Source organism: Spodoptera frugiperda, chromosome 27 (genome assembly GCF_023101765.2).
Source record: "Spodoptera frugiperda isolate SF20-4 chromosome 27, AGI-APGP_CSIRO_Sfru_2.0, whole genome shotgun sequence".
Lineage (NCBI taxonomy): Eukaryota > Metazoa > Arthropoda > Insecta > Lepidoptera > Noctuidae > Spodoptera > Spodoptera frugiperda.
The window spans coordinates 4,336,540-4,357,507 of record NC_064238.1 but is presented as its reverse complement, the minus strand read 5'-3'; the positions used below and the strand labels follow the sequence as shown (position 1 = coordinate 4,357,507).

General features: G+C 35.5%; 4 protein-coding genes and 1 non-coding gene across 5 annotated transcripts; 3 read left to right on the top strand and 2 right to left on the bottom strand.

Moving 5' to 3' along the window:
• Positions 1-1,791: 1,791 nt before the first annotated feature.
• On the top strand, positions 1,792-3,347 carry LOC118263549 (uncharacterized). Its single transcript, XM_035575613.2, has 2 exons — positions 1,792-2,001; positions 2,739-3,347. Exons 1-2 carry the CDS (start codon positions 1,963-1,965, stop codon positions 3,249-3,251), a joined length of 552 nt encoding a protein of 183 aa, XP_035431506.2. The 5' UTR covers positions 1,792-1,962; the 3' UTR covers positions 3,252-3,347.
• Positions 3,348-3,871: 524 nt separating this feature from the next.
• Positions 3,872-13,381, top strand: LOC118263788 (protein PTCD3 homolog, mitochondrial). Its single transcript, XM_035575959.2, has 15 exons — positions 3,872-4,059; positions 4,145-4,327; positions 4,439-4,667; positions 5,107-5,330; positions 5,622-5,718; positions 5,927-6,088; positions 6,939-7,113; positions 7,434-7,564; positions 7,928-8,046; positions 8,127-8,211; positions 8,846-8,987; positions 9,339-9,447; positions 10,888-11,086; positions 11,600-11,781; positions 13,234-13,381. Exons 1-15 carry the CDS (start codon positions 4,034-4,036, stop codon positions 13,322-13,324), a joined length of 2,154 nt encoding a protein of 717 aa, XP_035431852.2. The 5' UTR covers positions 3,872-4,033; the 3' UTR covers positions 13,325-13,381.
• Positions 8,355-8,470, bottom strand: Trnal-caa (transfer RNA leucine (anticodon CAA)). Its single transcript has 2 exons — positions 8,433-8,470; positions 8,355-8,399 (listed from the first exon to the last, which is right to left on the bottom strand). It is a non-coding gene; the product is annotated as a tRNA-Leu (tRNA).
• A 592-nt stretch (positions 13,382-13,973) lies between the features above and the next one.
• LOC118263438 (uncharacterized) lies at positions 13,974-15,834 on the top strand. The gene is made up of 2 exons (XM_035575444.2): positions 13,974-14,241; positions 14,911-15,834. Exons 1-2 carry the CDS (start codon positions 14,206-14,208, stop codon positions 15,670-15,672), a joined length of 798 nt encoding a protein of 265 aa, XP_035431337.2. The 5' UTR covers positions 13,974-14,205; the 3' UTR covers positions 15,673-15,834.
• Positions 15,749-20,655, bottom strand: LOC118263437 (mucin-4-like). The gene has a single exon (XM_050705222.1). The coding sequence runs from the start codon at positions 20,630-20,632 to the stop codon at positions 16,022-16,024; it is 4,611 nt and encodes a 1,536-aa protein (XP_050561179.1). The 5' UTR covers positions 20,633-20,655; the 3' UTR covers positions 15,749-16,021.
• Between the last annotated feature and the right edge of the window lie 313 nt (positions 20,656-20,968).

Genomic DNA, 20,968 nt, shown 5'->3' with positions numbered 1-20,968 from the left:
TTATTAGGAAGATTTTGAGTGACGAATTATCTCTTTCTCAAAAGTGACCTTTATACTTACTAAACGGCAATGTGCAATCCTATTGTACTCATATATCTGGTCATTTGAAGTTTCATAGAACATACGTTATATCGAAGTGTACATCGTGTATATCGAAGTTACGATTTACTTACATACGGTTTCACAACCAGGTTCCAAAAGGTATCAGGTCTATACTGTAGGTATGTTTTAGTATGCTATCGTAACTATTTCATTACATTATTTGATTCTAAGTACTTCGTAGTTTTTAATATCTTCCTGTCGACTCTTAAAACTTTTAAATAGATAGAGGTACTATTATTGTTGACTTGTGGTCATGTGATCTCGGGGCATAACTGCTATGTAAGAATTTCTATAGTATCACTAGGTCTATAGATAATTAAAGGCGAGTCTTTTTATAACCCTTACAATATTGTCTCTTTTTCTAATTTTACACACGATGGACTCAATGTATGTCTTGTAAAATATGAAAACAATCTTAAATTAGTAGGTCAAGTAAGTTAGGTATTTCCCAGAACCACATGGCAATACGTCAGAGTTTCTGATTTCTTTGTTATCATTCGTTGCTTTCTTCCGAGCCGAGAGCCGTAACCAAACAATGTCTGCCTTTAGGAGAGGGCATGTTCATAACATCATGAGCAAAGCATCTTGATAAAATAGTACTGAAATCAAACAGTACTATCATGTTTATCTCAAATGAATAGAGGTGCCACACGTACCTATGTTAAAATACGCTTTTTTATATATATCGAGATCGATAAATCTTATTGAAAAAATAGTTTCTTTGTTACAACAAATATACTTTAGTGTGGGTGTACCAGATGTATTACCTATATACGAGCGGTGGCGAATTGGTAACTATTAGCAGGTATTTTTGAGGAGGGAAAATCATACAATTACTTCTCCCGTTTTGGATGAGGCGAAAGGGGAGTGTCAAATTAAAGTTCCTACTACTGCTTTTCGAGACGGAGTACCGGTAGTCCATAGCTCCGGATATAAATAGGTACCTACTTATTTAGGTAAACTAATAATTGTATTTAATTGAGATATGGGACTAATGTCACATGGAAGTTTTTTTCTTAATAGGTACATTGTATTACATTATGGGTGCATAAAAACATAAGTATTTACAAAGATCTACAATCCATGGCAATAGGCTCACCCCTATTACATGGGACTTATAACACAAATGGTGAAAAGTGGGTGTACATTGTATAACGGCATTACGTGCTGTAATGTGCACCTCTGCCTACCCCTTCGGGGATAAAAGGCGTGACGTTGTGTGTGTGTGTATGTGTGTATCTACAATCCAGTCGTCGCTAGCAATAAAACCATTGGAATGCAGATAAACGATGTTACAAAAGACTTTTATGTCGCATCTATTAAACGAAGAAATCAAACATTTTATAGCCCCAAACAAATTAGATCTAACTTTTATGTATTCATTAGTTTATTGTTGGTATTGTAAATTATTAGGCTCACCCCCTATTACGTGGGACTTATAACGCAAATGGTGCAAAGTGGGTGTACAATTGTACCTACATTGCATAGCGGCATTACGTGCCCTAATGTGCACCTCTGCCTCCCCCTTCGGGGATAAAAAAGGCGTAACGTTATAATTTTTTAAGATATTCTATTGTAATTTGAACCATATAATTCACAGATTCCTTAGAGGCCATAACCTAAAAAATCGAAAGTAGTTTTTAAAAATTATCGATATGAATTCGCACCTCTATTATTATGGTCACAGAAGGAAACTACTAGTAACTATTTAATAGAGCACTACATCTATAAAACTGAGTACACCAGACTACTGAACAGTCGTGGTTTTACAATAATTTAGTCGAATCTTACAATTATTTTTGTACTGAAAATTCATAAGTGTTATTGACCCTTGATCCTATTCTGTGTGAAGTCAAGACAATGGATACGAAGTATTTATGTGTTGTTTTATTATTCGTTGTAAGTACATTGTGTGTTTTAATTCTATGTAATTTGAGAAAATTATGTGAATTTTTATTTTACTTATTGTACCTAAATAGAGAACTGATATATTTTAGTAAACAGGTGCTAACCTAGTTAAAATTGTCAAACTTGTATGTTATTTACAACTAAACTAAATGGGATAGCCATTCAATGTTGTATAAAATTGAGGTAATTTTCAATCAAAATAGATAAAAGTTAGTTAAGAACTCTACTATGATCATTAAGATTAAGAGAAACATCATAGACGTATAAGAGTGTTCTTCCACTGATACTAAGCTATGTAGCTGTGCGATGGATGCGTAGCTCGAGTTTGCGATGTATCGATAGTAGGGAAGCCATCCATAGCAAGCATCTTTCCATATAGGTAACACCAGTGCTAAGCTATGTGTACCAATAAATGAATATGTATGATTAGTGGAAGCCAAATGCATCCACAGGAACGTAGTACAGCACATCTCTGATAGAAAAGCACCCTAAGAGGCCGTCTTAAAGTACATAAGGTACCTGTACCAATATTACCTAGAGCAAAAATAAAAAACTGAAGAACCTACCCAGACATATAAGTAGGTACCTTCGTACACATACCCACGTACTTCAGACAACATACCTTCACATGTTTTCAGTAAACACATTATCTTTCCAGAAAAGGTGTTAAGGTATTAAACTAGATAACACACACCTTTGCTGATAACAAACAATATCTCTTATTGCAGGGATTATGTCACGGGGTGAGCGAAGCCTCTGATTGTACTGCTCGTGGAAGATTCCCAAACGATGGGAACGGGGCAGGTGACTGTCGGGGATACACCATATGTCTGATGGGCGGCCTCACGAACTTCACACAGTACAAGCTCAATTGTCCTGAGGGTTTTGTCTACAGCCACTTAGAATATCAATGCACGAATGCCACAAACTACCAATGTTACCCGACCTTCAACTGCAGTTCTGTCGGAAACTTCGCTGTTCCTGGTACCTCGGATTGCTCGGCGTTCATAGCTTGCCCAGAAGGCCTATTGGGAATAAATACTGCCAGAAAGGTCTCGTGTCCACCTGACACCCTCTTCAATGTAACTGCTGGTGCTTGTCAGAATAGTACTGAGTTTTCTTGCACACCAAAAGTTCAATTAGACGTTTTAGAATTACACGATAAAGGAAACAATGGTGCTAAAATTAGCCCACATTTCCTATGTTCAGTGCTTTTGTTGTTACCAGTTTATTTGAAATAGTGTGTTAGGATATGACTTTAGACTGTATTTAGACAATTTCTAGCTTAATTTCGCATTAATTGTATGTTTTTTTTTAATAAATCATATTAAACGAAATTTTATTTCTTATGTTTTCCTAATAAAAAGCTCGTAACATAAGATAACGTTACGACTTTTAATCCCTGAAGGAGTAAGTAGAGGTGAACAATGTTTGTAACATCCACTTTTCGTCAATTTGATGAGTCCCGCCGTGTAATAGAGAATCAGCCTATTGCCATCTACTTCGCACAATTCCAAAATCTGTACTAGTACTGAGAAATTTTCGAAAAACCAAATGAACCCTAATAATACCTTGACTAATCTAGGAACCGATCCCGAGACCATTGTTCAGCAGTCGTACCTTCAACTAGAGCAGAAGCACAGGTAGACCAACGATAAAAAATCTTTTCATACATGTTATGGAAGAAAGAACTTGTTGAACTTTAAATAATATTTCTAAATTAACTAACAATAAATACTGTATTAAAAGAAAATTAAATATTGCCCTTTCATGTTTTTTTGGACTCACTTGCACATTATTTTTTAGTATGGTAACTTGACAGAAGTATAATTGCAAATGGCAAGTTAAAAAGAAATGTCATAACAAAATGCTGTCAAGGGGAATCAATGACACTGACAGCTAATGTGTTGAGGTTATGTGTACTGAAATACTAAAATATCTTCGTTATTAAATTGTATATAGCCTCAATACTAAACTAAAGCGAGTTATTTATAGTGAATAATTATAGTTTTATTTAAAACCAATGTATTCGAACGTTGTTGTTCCGAGGTAAACACTTTATTGTTTGAGGTTATAAATTGTTCGTAATTTGTAACTTTATGTAATAAAACACATTTGTTTACTATATTTACAGACAATGGACAAGATTTGCGTGTCTTTGCCGGTCATTGACAACCATAGAGGGTCAAAAACTCCCTCAGACCTCTAAATCCAGCGATGGAATTTCACCTCCTCCTCGCATTCCCAGAGGGCCTACCGACATACTGCAGGCTCTAGCAGCCACCGTCGGGAATGACCCTACAGCGGCTCACTACAAGTAATAAAAATTACTACAACGATAACTTGACAAACAAAACTAATTTTAAGATATTTCATATTTGTTTATGTTTCCTACATCACAATCAAACTGCAATATCTAATGTTACAGATATCACGATGATCCATATTTGATACCATTATCCAACTTCCGTAAGAGAGCCTATGCTCTGTCAGCTGAGGCTGGTCGCAAAGCTGCTGCTTGGATCCGGGACGAGCATGCTGAACTATTCACCACTAGGGTGTTTGATCCACCAACAAAGATAAAGACACCTTATTCCAATGCTGACCCAAAAATAGAAGCATTTTCTCCAAAACCTATCTACAATGATGAAAGCAAGGTAATAAAATTATAGTCAAAAAAAAGACTTATATTTCATTTATTTACTAATAAAAGATTTATAGGCTCTGTTCTACAATAAGATCTAGTTTATGAAGAAAAAATACTCGAAAATCCACAGTATGGGTCCAATAAAACTTATCTCAATATTCCATGTAAAATTCTAAAAGTGTTGAAAAATATTTGTATGTGTTCATCAGACTATCCTTTTACAGACTAATATTTTTTCCCTCTTATAATAATCAGAGAGAAAATACCAGACTCATCAAGGTTGCAACATTTCTTGTGTTTTGTTTGGTATTGTTCAATTTAAGAGTTTACTGTTGGCATGTTTAGATACCAAGGTGCATCAGCTTTTACTCTTAAGATGCTATTTAAAAAATTACACATAAAAAGATTATTTACTGAATAAAACTAATTTACCAACTCCTTTTGAACAGGTTACAGAAGATGATTTAAAATACACAATAAAGAATGCCTTGTTAGAAGACTCGATGACAGTATTCAAACTGCTTGGTGGCGTGGGTAGTGTCAATGAGGAGTTGAAGCTGCAGTTCCTTCAGTTATTGTGCTTCTACAATGAGAAGGAACCTGACTCCCTGGAGTGGCTGGAAGAGAGGTGGTTCTCTGCAAATATGCGAGAGAGACAAGCTGCTACTTGGAGGTAAATTGTTTTTTTTTTTACATTGTCCCACTCTAGGATTTTCTCCTGTGTCATAGGTGCGTTTAAAAACATACAATTTCACATACACATGACACCCAACACCAAATGCAACAATTACGCGAAGAGTTGCTCCGTGTGAGAATCAAACTTGCTATTGCACAGCAGCCAGTTGTTCAGCCTCCACATCAACAATTAATAGACATCATACTGAATTCTTCAATGTCTATAGAGTACATAACATGAGATGAAGACTATGATATTAGTATAGCACTCTTATATTATCATTTTCAGGCTCGGTGGACTAGCTGATCAGATCTTTGAATCAATGGATCCAAAGACACCAGAAGCATACTGTGCCATGATTCAGGGCATGGCAAAATATTACCAGGTAAAATAATATCATGTGTATTTGAATAAATAATTCAACATATTTGGTCTTTATGCAAATAACTACTTCAGAGAAACTTTGCCTACAGATCTTAATATGATCTGCAAAATATAATATTTTATAATTAACACATTATTCTCATTACAATTCATAATGTTAATTTAATTTAAAAATATCAAGTGTAATATAAATCCTCATTTGATTTCAGGCTGAAAGAGCACACAACATGGCCCAAGAAGCGATATCAAAAGGCATTCCTTTATCTACCAGTGTGTACAATGCACTTATTGGCTGTATCGGTTTCCTTAAAGAAGGCACCGCCCTACGTATTGAAGCTCTCAAATCTTTATTAGGCCAAATGAATGATCAGGTAAGATATTAGTGATGATTAGTGATCTAACAAATTTATTTTCACCCAAAGAGGTGACTCACTGCGCAGACAGAAGGTACACGATTTACTCTCGTTATATTAATGGAGAGAAGCTATCAAGGCTCGGAACCGGTTTAAAAAATACCGGTTAATACCGGTTTATATCGGTTTTCCTCCGAACTTTTCTTAAGAACGTGAACATTAAAGAACTTTATTTTAACCTAAATTAACCGGTTTATTCGACGAGGGGCATGTCGGTACACGCGTTGAAATATTATTATTGAAATAAGCTGAACAGCGCGCGGCGTTTCTTTGATGTGCGTCGTATTAACCGGTTTTTATTGCTCTAAACCGGTTAATCCGAAAAAACCTTTATGAAAATACTGTTCCAAATACCGGTTTAAAAAAACCGGTTTCGCGAACGAAACCCAATGTAAAGGTTTTGCGTACAAGTACATAATAACGGTTTGAAAATTTAACCGGTATCCGAGCCTTGGAACCTATACTAGTTTCGAGTCAAAGAGAGATTCTTCATCATGAGCAGCATGTGCATACGCGGCTACTTCGCGCAGCCTACTCTTAGTTAATTTAGTATGTCTCTATTAGTTATTATAAAAATAAGGTGCACTGTTTACTATTGGACTTACATTCTGCCTTTTCTAGCTCCATATCTGTAAAAGGAGCTGAGAAATGAAAAAAAAAAATGATAATAGTAAATATTTTGTAATGTATGGCTACTCCCGCAAATCAATCGACGAAGAAATTGTACACTATGTATCACATTGATTAAAATAAAATAAATGTGTTTTCCATGAAATGTATCTCACATTACCATCATCACGTGTTCCAGGGTATGTCTCCAAATAACGAGACACTGTCAGCCTGCCTGCGCTCGTTGTCTGCGTGGGGAGGTGGCAAAGTGCTGCAACAGATGGCACTGCAAGTAGTCGCGGAGTTCAAACAAATAGGCATACAGCCTGGTTTGGCCGCCTATTATTATTTACTCTGCCTATTTTGTAAGGAACGTAAGTAAAAGCCAATGTTTATTTCTAAGAAAACAAATCCTTTTTCTCAAACTAATTGTAACAAGAGTAGATGACTAATGTTCCCACTCCTAAACTTTGTTTCGTTTTATTTAAGTATTGTTATTATATATGACAAAATAGCAAAATATGTGTCTAATTTTTTTTCATTACCTAACTGACCGACTAAATAGATTTTTAATTTACATAAGACGGGTCATCATTCCACCTTACATACACAAAAAAGGAATGAAAATTGTACGAGTATGTTAAGTAAAAAGAATTTACAATCTTAAAAACTAATTTAAAATGTGTCATTACAGGAGGGCCTCGTTTTGACATTCTATCGACAATAATTACGGAACTTGAAAAACAAGAAAGCCTGGATGCCAAGGAACCTGCCGATACTAATTTCTTCATCACGGCTATGGGAGTTTGTAGCGATCACTTGCAGGTATAAACCTAAAATTATACTAGACTCGCTTCTATTAGTAGTTTCACCCGCACTATCATGATAAAAAATATCCCGTGTTAGATTATAATCTAAGTATATCTATGCCAAAAAATTACATTCAAATCCATTCGTATTTGATTGAAAAAGCAAACATCATTTTATATATTTTCGCATGTATTATCCACTAGCTCTAGTAGCAAAAACTAACCTATTGAATTGCTCTAGCTAATAAAATAATCTCATCAAAATTTGTCACGTAGTTTTCAAGACACATAGATACATAGGGATATAGACAGCAGAAAGCGGATTTACTTCTCTTTGACGAATACTGAAGTCATAAACAACATGTTTTTGTTTTTCCAGGATATAAACATGGCGGAAAGATTACATGCCATTCTAATGAAAGGTGACAACTACAAATTAGTTGGGGACGCATACAAAGAAAGTATTTACTATAGGCACTATGTCACTGTTGCTTGCAGGTAATGTATCACTTTAACTATGTAATTTTTGTTACCGAATTATTGTGATATACTTTAATATATTCTTTTTTATGTTATAGGCACGCACCTTTCGAGAAAACTTTAGAACTACTGGACACATTAATACCAAATGTTTATGTACCTGAACCAACAGTTATGGAAGAGGTAAGTAATAAAAACATTTAGATTTTCAAGAAAAAAAATCGTTAAATTATTCTTACCACTAGAAAAGTTGAAAGCAGTTCTAATAACAAGAGATATAGTAATAAAATATGCAATAAAATGTCAAAAAAATTAACAAAAGATTTTGTCAGAAGTGGGATTCGAACCCACGCCCTCAGAGAGGACCAGAACAACTCGCACTCACGTTTAGTGAGCAAGGGAACCTTGAGTCTGGCGCCTTAGACCGCTCGGCCATCCTGACATGTGATGAGCGTGTCGAAATTATAGGCCACTATCCGATGTACTATTTTTAACTTCAATGTGTAAAAGAAAAATGTTTAAATATACTACACGACGACATTGCCCTTGCTTTCGTGATTTGGGTAATTATAATTAAACATACTGTTGTCTCATTATGTGTATTGTATGCCTTTTAGTTTTACGAATAATAATTGTACTAGTACCGTATATTTTAATAACAATTGTTTGGAAAGATAGGCGTCACTTGTAAAAAAACAAATATTTTTGCAATACAAAAATACCAATAATGTTCATACGAAAAATAGGCGTAAACGGTTCTAATTTTTTTTAACAACATCTACATTATTTTTTATGTCATCTCTTTTTTCGATAACAGATTATAAAGACACTAGAAGTGGGCGGCGCGGGCGACCGTCTCGCTCAAACATGGTCGCAGCTGGTGGTCTTCGGTCACGGGAAACGAGTGAAACTGGTCGAGAGACTGCTAGAGGCAATGATCAACACATATTCTGGACAAGGTGAGTTCGAAAAAATTAGTAAAACTTATGACATTTTATCTACGGGTCAGGAGAATAACCAGACACAGACTTACACAGCTTATTATCTGTGTTTGGACGCAACAATATTTTTCTTTCTCTTCTAGTATTCATTTTCGAAAGTTATCTCTTGTTACTCTCCTACATTCGTCAAAACTTAAGAGTTTTTACTGTTAGACTGTATGTTGCGCTGTTCCCTTGGATAGGCGTAATTTAGGCCTATTACTGAACAGCTATTCAAATCCGGTATTCTGTGATTCATGTTCGTTTGTTGAATTGGTGTCCAATTCACTAACAAGACAATCATTTATAATTTTCGTTTCTTTATTTTAGAACCTGAAGTCCAGAGTAAAATTCGTGCCGCCGCCGCTGACATGCTGAACTTCGGACAAGCGGTTTCAGAGGAACAAGAGACTAAAGACGTCAGGACACCTGTACAGAAGTAAGTAGTTATATTTATTTCTATACAAAATAGGATTATTTTGCACATAAAAAATCTGCAAAATCTGTTCTGCCAATTTATAACAAGAAAAAAATCTTTTCTATTTTTTATAAGGTAACCTAACCAAATAAGGCCTACCTTATTTTTATTACCGCCTAGCTCGTAGGTTTAAAATGACAATGGGCTGATAATTTCAAAATCTTATATTTATTTATTAAACTTACAATTTTAAAAACACAAATAACTAAAGTGTCACTTTGGCCTTATTGGGAACCCTATGTCTTAATAAGGCCTCAATAAAAACTAGTAAGTATTTAACTTCTTAATTATAATAAAACTTTGTCAATGCTTATAATAAATGTAATGAGATCTTATTAATTAATTTTGGTCATTATACATCAGGCTAAACGAGTTTCTCATCAAGTAATACCCAAGTAACATATTTGAAGTCATCGGTACCCCAGCATCAGTCAAACGAATGAGAATAACTTCTTGTTCTGTAGCCAATTTAGCGACCGACCTAGCTTTCGTGTAGCGAACCACTCTTTAGATGGTGCGTACTTCTTTGGAAGTTATATCTGGCTGCAGCAGCATACCGGGTAAAACAGGGTGCATAAAATTCGAAGGGTGAATAGATACTATGAAGAATTTCCCCATATCCATTCACCCCTTTTCTGTATCTATTCACCCCGTTTACCCCTTTCTACCATTTTAACAGCGTTTTCCATCTTTTGCAAAATCCATTGGCTTTCCTTTTGACATAAGCTGGTGATCCGTTTTCTATGAAATTACTGAAAAACAACTATGCCATAATAAGGCCTACACGTTTTTTTTAGGCTTTATTAGGGCATGGCACATAGGTAAACAAAACAACGATTATATGAAATACACCGATATTATAGCTATTTCACTTATGTGAGGAGATGGCTAAATGTATAATTGTCATACAGACAAAACACGGCACGTCGTATACTGATAAATATAAAAATACTAACAGTTTACGCAACTCGAATTTTATAAAAACTAAAGTGCGCCACACGTCGTGATTGTTTTCGACTGTAGGTTCCAACATAATCGCGGCACGGGTTGCTTGCTGTGCTCAAATTAGTTAAGTAATGTGCATGCACACTTCTACAAACTTTGGCGACCATTTGACATCGGGAAGAGGGAAATTTTCAAAATAGGCTTTATTGGGGCATAGGCTTAGGTTACTATACATTTAAAAAAAACGTTGCCCCGCACTAGGATTTTCTTCTATGTCACATGATAGCCAGACCCGAAACAACAATTTGTGGATTACACAAAGAGTTGCATCATGCGGGAATCGAACCCGTGCAGTTTTTTTTTTAATTTTTACGCTCATCTATAAAACATCTAAAACAAAATTTATAAGTCAAATATGACAGCAAAAACATAAAATTCCAAATACTATTATTTCAGATTATCAGCAACGGCAGTGTGCAGTATTATCGAGCTGTGTTCCGATACTACGGACAAGGCGGACCCCAACTGGAAGAGTGTGGACGAGGCGCTGCGCCGCCTGCGCCGCGAGGAGGCCGCGGGGGTACCGGCGCGGCCGCAGGCATTGGCTGACGTTGCGCAAAAAGCCGCTACCATTGGTCTACCTGGTATTGCTGCAGTAAGTAGCTTTATCTTTTGTTTTTTGTTTACAGTGATGTTGTTTGTTAATGTATTGCGCAAACTTTTGCGCAACTGTTTGATATTTGCGCAATATTTATGGATACTCGTCACGCCTTTTATATTCGAAGGATAGGCAGAGGTGCACATTACGGCACTTAATGCCGCTATACAATGTACACCCACTGTTCACCATTTATGTTATAAGTCCCATGTAACCTATTACACAATGGCATTTTGCCAAGTACTGGGCACAATTCCAGCCTCCGTGCTACTACTGAGAAATTTTCGAGAAATTGAAAATAGGGAATCGAACCCAAGACCCATTGTGCAGCAGTTGCACTTGCGACCACTTGACCAACGAGGCAGTCTGTTTATGCATACATTTTTTTTTAAATATTGATCCGCATTTGAAAATAGGAGCATATTTTTTGTGTTTAGCGTGTGTGCGTATCGTATTCTGTAACAGTAATAAGCAAATCGCCGTTTTTACATATTTATTCTCTACCAACAGACTGCAGTAACATATTTAGCGGAATGTGGCTTTGAAGAGGCGATGTCTGCCAGTGTACAAGTACTGGGCACAATGCTGAACCGACCAGTACAAGAGGTGGAGACCTTACTCACTGAGCAACACTCCAGCCTCGCGGGTTCGCTACACCCAGCCGCACAAGCTGTAGCTGAAGCATACAATATGTAAGTAATCAAATATATTGTCGAAATAACTTTTCTGACAGAGCTTACTCACTCTATCTACCTACTATATCCGGAGCTGCGGTCTAGCTAGCTGGTTTATCGGGGCTCTGACTCATACAGAAGGAGTAGGAACGGAGGTTTTTAGTCTGTAAGAGTCTGACACTTCCTGTCGCCTCGCCGATGGCGAGAAAAGTCATTGGATGATTTTTCCCCTAAAAAAATTACCTACTATCCTGTCTGAAAACTGCATTAAAATCAATTTAGAAGTTTTGGAGTTTATTGCGAACAGGCGGACATGGCTGGGTCTTCTTTATTGGAGTTTTAGTTTCAAAATATATTTTTAATTATTTCATCTATTCGCCACATTCCCAATAAAATTAGGCAATAAAATTTCCCAGTAAATAAGGCAGGTGTTTTATTTTTATTTAGTTTGTCACATTTATTGTTCAGGGTGCTACATCGCCTTTCTGACCTTGATCCATCCTTCCCCCAACCTCCTTACAAAAATAAAAAACGATGGTAAGAATAGTATTTTAATCCATCTTGAGTATTTATTATAATGTAGGTATAAATACGATAGAAAAATAGTTTACCTAAAATATGTAAAGTATTTTTCTATCGCATTTACATCATAATAAAACATTTTACAAAATGTTTTCAATAAGTCATGCGTATTATAACACTTGGGAGCAAAGAAAGGGAGCCATTAGCGTTATTTTATTCATTTTAAAGAACCTTCTATTCATTTAAAATAACAAATTGTTTCACAACAAAATACTCTCATTTGAATGGTAATTAAATTACCTTTCATACCACATACGTTACCAAAACGCTAATGGATCCATTTCTTTGCTCACAAATGTAGCTTCACTGTGTATCTTAGATGTTGTAGCTACTGAATAATACTGACTTTCATAAGCGTAATTATTAGTAGATCCAAATCCCATTCAGTTGTACTCATGCTTGCTGTTACTTCAACAAAGTTTCAATTGTATCGAATCTAATGCACAGTCTACAAAGTTATTTGGTACAGTTTAGAAAATAGAAACTAACTAGTATTACACTAAATTATATGGTGTTAATGAAGCCATGGGTCGGCTCAGTAACCAACCAATGGTTACTGTCTCTTACTGAATCATCTCTCTTTTAGTAGCTGATGGCTTATTACGAGTTTGTTTTACGTTAAACAAAATCTAAGCGTTACTGTGTTTCGTCCTCGGATTGGTTGGTTCATTGGAGCTGACCAATCAGAGCGCCGAAACTCGAACTAGGCTCTTAGCATACTAAATAACCCTACCGACTGTATGTTGTGTACTCGTTAGCACCAAAGTAGTTACCAACTGATTGTCCAAAAGATACGTTTTGCGCATCGAAATTACATTTACCTCAGTCGATTTTTTCCAATTTAAAAAGCTCTCATAAAAATATTAATACTAACTTTTTTATTGACAGAGCCAAAACCGGAGGTCCAGTTCTACAAGACAGGGAGAGATCTTCGTCCAGTTCAGACAGCGACAGTGAATCGTCCTCGGACGATGAGTAACCTTATATTATTTGTAGATATCACTATAATTAGTTTAATAAATGCATTTAGGTATTATTTGTGTCTTTTTGTCTATAATACACGAAAGTGAACTAAACACACACGAATACACATGTAGTTACCTACCTGGCTCGTTGGTCGAGTGATCGCAAGTGCGACTGCCGGACAAAGGGTCTCGGGTTAGATTCCTGGGTCGGGCAAACTATTACTTAGTTTTTTTCGGTTTTTCGTCAATTTCTCAGTAGTAGCACGGAGTCTGGAATCGTGCCCGGTATACGAGTATGGCAATAGGTTCACCCCCTATAACATGAATGGTGAAAAGTGGGTGTATATTGTTTTGTGCCATTACGTGCCGTAATGTGCACCTCTGGCTACCCTATTGGGGCCAAAGGGCGTGACGATACATAATATATTACCTACCTATAATAGTAGGATACGGCAAAGAATGAATTTTTCTGTAGTATAGGTCATTAACTAGTCATGATATTCCTTCAAGGGATAATATGAACGTCTGTTTACGCCAAAAAGAGCTGAAAAGATGTAGGTATATCCACATTACAGCCATGAAGAACTATAAAAAAATATATAATAAAATGGGCACATACCAACACAGATAATCACGTTTATCTATTTACTTACCAAAAAAATTTAGAACATATTTTTCTGTCACCTACTTTTAATGCCCCCATGCAATGATATACCGTTAAAAACACATTTTTATTTCATTGTAACTATGACAAAGTGTCACCCATTTCTCCACATTGCTCAGAGGTGCTAAATACACTAAGTGACTTCTAACTCGAGAGTATAAAGAAAACAGTTACTATCTGGTAGTCGTATTTCGAACTTCAGCTAGGCAACATAAAGTATAGTGGGCTAAGATGTTCAGTGCAAATCTTCTAAGCGTTTTACTAGCGGTAAGTACTACTTGAATACTATTTTTGCTATCCTATTTTACTAATCTATACTAATATTATAAAGCTGAAGAGTTTGTTTGTTTGAATGCGCTAATCTCCAAAACTATTGGTCCGATTTGAATAATTATTTTTGTGTTGAATATTGCATTTATCGATGAAGGCTATAGGCTACAAAACATCACGCTATGACCAATAGGAGCCAAGTAGAGCGGGTGAAACCGCGCGGAAGTAGCTAGTCTAAAAATAAAATTAGAAGTATTTTACGTCCGTTGATGATCATTATAAAGACTAAAATATATTTTAACTGATTTCCTTGTTTTGATATCTTGTACATGTATATGTGTATTCTACTTATCAAAGAAATGCAACGGAAACTTCAGGGAAAGCCGGTATAAATCTATGTGTAAACTTATCAATTCCCAAAAAATATGATACACAATAAAATAATGTTTATCTGTGCTAATTCTACAAATGATTGTTGAACGCTAAACTTTTCCATTCAAAGTTTAAGGAACGATTATTTTATTTGTGCTAAAGATTACGATTTGCCAAATATTTCGCGCGATATTACTATTTGTACTTGGTAAAAATACCCAGTTTCTATTTATGGTAGACACACAGATAACCGGTCTATATTCTTTGTAAATAAATATTATATTATTGTTGCAGATATCAATATACGTAAGTTCTTCAACTGCGTACTACATCAACCCGAATTATGATTGTGGCGAGTTCGGATTTTCTTGTGAACGGAACAACAGAGTGAGAATATGTGACGGGAACAAGTTATTCGGACCGACATTCATTTGTCCACCCGGAACATTCTGTAACGAGGAATCTACTGCGGTCTGTGAAGATGCCATCAACTACATTGACCCAGCTTTAACAAGAAGACTTCGGTGCCACAGAAATGAAAGAATTGCTAATCCCAACGTACCTGGATGCAAGGGATACATCCTCTGCGTCTCCAACGGCAATAGATTCCAAGGCATTAACTTGAAGTGTTCTGGCAACACCATATTTAATGGTTTCACTCGATCTTGTACTTCACCCCAAAAATATAAGTGCCCTGCGAACAATTCTACCAAGTCGACTCCTGAATTGTATTCGACGAAATCGAGTCCTGAATTGTATGGGTCTGACTTAACTAGGAAGGATCCTTCCTACAATGCCAATAAACCAACTATGAGTTTGAACGATCGGTTTTCGGGTCAACGACCTGCATCGATAGAGTGCAAGAATTACAAGTTTAGAGTGACACAAGACGACACTCCAAACGGTGTGACGTACTTCTGTCCCCCACGACCTGTGAGGGGTGAGTCCTCGATACGATGCACGATATTTTCTAACAATTTCTGTGTAACATTAGAAAGAGACGACGAGGAGCAATTTGTAGATAACGGTGCACCGTACCGAAGGCCAAGAATGTAACATTTTATGTTATCTATAAGTAGAAAATACTATAAAGACTGAATACTTACATGGGGTCAAAAATAAAAGATCTGAATTTATGTAAACGTAAGTTGTACACAGGTACTTTTAATAGTAATTTATAATACATCATAAAATAAATTAAACTAATTATAAGAATAACTTATTTTATTTTTACAATGGAATCCTTACATCCTATCCTATCTAGAGCCGTCATAACTTAGCATTAAACAATCTTCAAATACAAACAGATTACATTCATATACCTAGCACTTAGGATTCACCTATTTCTATGATTAGAGATAGAAATATTACATGCCTTTAAATGTACTATAAAAGTATAAAACAACTAACATTCCTTACTGTCAGAATCTACGCACTTTTTCTTCTTCTTGTCGTACATTTCATCTTTGGAACATTTTTTTATTTTGCGCCGATAAACATCCTTAACTTTAGTGCATACGTAATATTTTCGACAATCCTTAGCGTATGGAAAGTTACCTTCCTTTTCACATTCAAAATCATCACTACTACTTTTTATTTTCTCCGACTTAGGTTTAGGCGTAGTGGTTTCATCATTGCTAACTTCACTAACGGATGACGCAGATTGTATTGATGTCATTTCGTCTCTTTCACATCTTACAGTTTCCTTGTCTAAATGATAACCATCCTGACATTGTAATTTGTATCTCGTAAAATGATTTGTACAATTTCTCACACAAATATAATATATGTTATCTTTAAAGAAATCGCTAAACCGTCCTTCTAATAAGCATCTAAATTGGTTGTTTCTAACGCAATGCGATAAGTTTCTCGTACATTGTTTGTTAATTTCGCTGAATACCGTATTATTTGGACATGTTCCCATTATTGGTTGGAGATTACCAATACAAGTATAGAATTTCCTACAGTCTTTCTTATCAGCGAATCTACCGCGTGCTGTACAGTTAAAAACTGGAGGAGAATCTGTACTTGTACTTTTGACTTTACTAGATGCATTTAATTGTACATTTGCAGTATTTGCTTTGAGCATACTTCTTTCGTTTAATCTTAGTTCGTCACCTGTTTTATTGCCTTGTTTTCCATCTTTGTTCAAATAACTTTGTACATATGCTGTAACCGTATGATTCGTTGACGTAAGATCCACCAGGTTGTCATTGATTGTGTTATTATTACGTTTTACAATGTTTACGCTACCGTTATCAGTTTGGTTTTCCAAATTCAGTTGTACAGGATACTTTTGAAAGTCCGATGTAGTATTAATATAATTACTACTATTGTGTTTATTTTCATTTACTTTTAATGCTTCTGTTTGTGAATTTCCTTGTGAAGCTACTGACTCTATCGCACCTGTGGGATATGTTTTAACTATTTCACGCCTTAATTTAAGATCTGTGAGATTATTATCTATATTAGTTTGTGATGTTACTGGCGAGGGAGGAAGAAATTTGTTTTGAATATTTGCGTCCGGTTTTACAGTAGAGTCTTTTGACATTGATTTCGTTTCACTTGGTTTGTTTTCTTCTATTTTAACGCTCCCTACATTATTTGTAGACCCTTCGCCATCACTTTCTGTATCTTTTACAGTATCCGCACCATTAATATCGACTAATTTGATAGGATTTGTATTTGTATCCCGTTCATTATTATTAGGAATCGATCCTGTATCATCTTTCTTACTATCAACAACATTTTGCACCGATGTTTTACTACTATCGTCATTTGATCTACGAAAACCGCCCAAAATTTCAGATACAAGAAAAGGTTCATTTACTTTTTCTTTAGTAAATATCATAGTTTCTACCATAGAATCTGGTTTAGGTGACTTTATAAAGTATTGAATATTTGAATCAGCTGTGACTGACTGATCTTTTTTTACCCTTGAAAGGAAATCTTGTTGTGAATTTATATTTTTTATTAACTTAACTAAAAGAGGAGATTGGGACATTGGAGTGTTTGAATTAATAACAATTCTATGTGTAGGGTCACTGCTAGTAGATACGAATGGAACCAAGGTTGAAAACGATGATTTTCCGCTACTCAGTACAGTTGTTGGTATACTACTTACTTTAGTAGACAGTACTTGAGATTCTGTTATTAATGGGTTGTTCACTGTACTTTGCTTATACACTACAACTGTTCCTAAATTATCAGCTGGCCGAATGGAGCCAGATGTAAAACCATTCAATGGTTGGTTTTCGAAAATATTTTGTACATTTTCTGAATTCGTTGTAACTACCCCTTTCGGTCCAATATCATTAACTATTCTCTTTATAACGTAATTGACTGTTGGTTTTGTTGGATTTACACGATCAAAACTATTACTGTGTAGAGTCGTAGTATATGTAACGTTTCTATTATTTATAGAGTTTAATCCTAATGTAGACATAATGTTTGATGTACTTTGTTTGGTTTCTACTGCAGGTACAACACCTTCCGTTTTGGCAACATTATTCATATATTCTGTAATTGATGCTTTAAGTTTGTTTAAATCATTCGGATTCTTTATCTGGAAAGTATTGACATATTTCTTTGATAATGAAGGATACGAACTTGACACTTGCAATATCGCACTTGGCATTGTGTTCTGTGAATTAACAGTATTGTAAGTTGACACTATCTTGATTCCTTCATCCGTATTGGAATTAGTTGTGAATGCAGTAGGATTTGCGATCGGAATTCTTTTGTCACTGTTTTGTTCAACTGAAATTAGTTTTTGATCTGAAATTATCTTTTCTATCTTATTTTGTATTGAGTGTTTAGTAAGTGTTTCCATGCTGGGAGAAGATACGCTATTTACTGTTAGAGTAAATGTGCCAGGTGCATTGAATTGTTTTGATGTATCCTGATTTTGGTTTGTAGTTTTTATAATGTAATGCGGTGTGGATGCTGTTTGAATATTGACTTTTTGTGGGATATTGGTTAACGTGGAATAAATTGTTTTCACTGCGTCACTGTTTATTTTTGGGTGCATAGTCTCCGGACTATTAATAGATCCTAAATAGTAATTTGATGAAGAGCTTTTTGTTACAGTTGTTTGCGAATATTCACGTGGAGGACTATAAATGTTGGTATATGTATTTTGTATCTGATGATTTCCCAAATTATTTGGACTTAAATTTTCTGTAACAGTAAACATTGGAGTATGTGTAGCACTAGCACTATTAGATTGTACTGTTATTTGACCACCTCCTTCTTGTCCAGTTGATGTCCACATATCACCGTTGGAAACGCTCTTGAAGTTTACATTGTCTAAATTATGCAATTGTTTTACAGAGACAGTGGCTTTATTGTCTCTAGTCTTTTCACTATTTATAAAATCGTCTTTTAAAGCGTGTTTTGTAATAATTTCTTGTACACTATCAGTCGGTATTGCCGTTTTATTTCTTGATAATGATGGCAAATCTTCAACAGTTTTGGTTGCCGATGAAATCAATGATATTTCATGAGGAAGCGATTTTTTATTAACGTCTATACTACTTCTGTTATTCGAACCGATGGAAATATCTTTTGTTTTAACTTCAGATGTCGTTATATCAGCTATTGGTATTGGACGCTTTACTACTGTTTTTATGTTAAGTGATTGTGAAGGTTTGTTATTAACTAAATCTGCAACTACAACAGTGTCAACTTGTCCAGTAGAAGGTATACTTGCTGTGTTATAATTTGTAGATACTAATACCGTAGGTGAACTTGTCACTGTATTTTGTAGTGATTGCGCAATATTACTTTCGTTTAAATCAATAGTACTTTGAATATTATCTTTCGAAGTAACTGTTGGAGCCGCTATTTTTGTAACTTTCCCAGTCTCAGCAAACGTCTTGTCAGTAGAAGCTTCTGTGGTGCCCAAATTAATCATATCGGGAGTGATGCAATCGAATTGTGTTATTTTTTTAATGATTGTGTTTCCAGGAGACTGAGAAGGAGATTTGTCTGTTGCAATAGGCCTATTATAACTTGTATCTTTATGTAGCGGCACATTTGAAACACTTTGCGTTATCATAATACGATTACTGACAGGAGAAGTGTTTTCAATAAAATCAACATTTAAGTCTGTTTGTGGTAACTTGTTGGAATCAGCCTTTGACAAGTCTACCGTCAAACTATTTTTGTTATTTTGTATCAAATCTATTGTTTTATGGTTTTCATATGGATTTACCGTTAATGTGTTTTCCGTAAGTGCAACTGTATTTCCTGTACCGTCATAGGTTTCCATTACAGTCTTCATATTTAGTGGTTCAGTCTCTTGGTTTATCGTGGCCGCATCTTTATGAGAATTTAGCACACTTTGGGACAGCTCTGGTAATTTTATTTTAGAAATTAAATCCGGAGTATTATTTTCTGCTACTAAATTATTTTGACTACTCATCACCGCAGCAGAATTTTGTTCAGCTAGATGTATATCACTGGAAGTATTTAGAACACCATTATCTGTTTTATTTGTGATTATTTGTATATTAACCGCGGCAGATGTGTTTACTTCATCAGTCATAGCAGGTGCTTTTATCGATGTGCTTCCTATTGTTACAGATGATTTATCTTTCTCGGTATCGACTATGTTACTATGCTTTGTCATCAGTAAAGGAACTTGATCCGTCGTTGAGACAACGTTATCATTAGTTATAGCAATTGCACCATCAGCGGAACTGTCTGCACTAGTTGCAATTCCGATATTCTCGGTTGCTAATGTTGATTTTTCCGGAATACTATTCACTTTCTCGTTGTACGATGTTTCCAGGTTAATGATTTGACCTTGGCTAGGATTGGTTTGGGATACACCTACAATCGTCAATGTATCTGTTGGTGATATTTGAGTAGAAGTCAACAGCTCAGTACTATTTTGTAGCAATAAATAGGTTTGTGCCGATGACTTGTCTTTCTCGTTACCGACTATGTTACTATCCACTGTCAACTGTAAAGGAACTTGGTCCTTTGTTGGCACAACGTTATCATTGGTCATAGCAATTACACCATTAGCGGAAGGCTCTGTACTTCCGATATTCTCGGTTCCTAATGTTGATTTATCGGGAACATTGTTTACTTTCTCGTTATACGATGTTTCCAGGTTAGTGATTTGACTTGGACTAGGATTGGTGTGAGACACACCTACAATCGTCAATATATCAGTAGGTGATATTTGAGTAGAAGTTAACTGCTCTGCATTATTTTGTCCTACCAAATAGATTTGTCCCGATGACTTGTCTTTCTCGTTATCGACTATGTTACTATGCTTTGTCATCAGTAAAGGAACTTGGTCCTTTGTTGGCACAACGTTATCATTGGTCATAGCAATTAC

Coding starts and splice junctions, on each gene's coding strand:
- LOC118263549 (XM_035575613.2), top strand. CDS start 1,963: ATGGATACGAAGTATTTATGTGTTGTTTTATTATTCGTT. Junction 2,002..2,738: donor GTGTTGTTTTATTATTCGTT/GTAAGTACATTG, acceptor CTCTTATTGCAG/GGATTATGTCACGGGGTGAG.
- LOC118263788 (XM_035575959.2), top strand. CDS start 4,034: ATGTATTCGAACGTTGTTGTTCCGAG. Junction 11,087..11,599: donor GTCTACCTGGTATTGCTGCA/GTAAGTAGCTTT, acceptor CTCTACCAACAG/ACTGCAGTAACATATTTAGC. Junction 11,782..13,233: donor GTAGCTGAAGCATACAATAT/GTAAGTAATCAA, acceptor TTTTATTGACAG/AGCCAAAACCGGAGGTCCAG.
- LOC118263438 (XM_035575444.2), top strand. CDS start 14,206: ATGTTCAGTGCAAATCTTCTAAGCGTTTTACTAGCG. Junction 14,242..14,910: donor TTCTAAGCGTTTTACTAGCG/GTAAGTACTACT, acceptor TTATTGTTGCAG/ATATCAATATACGTAAGTTC.
- LOC118263437 (XM_050705222.1), bottom strand. CDS start 20,632: ATGACCAATGATAACGTTGTGCCAACAAAGGACCAAGTTCCTTTACAG.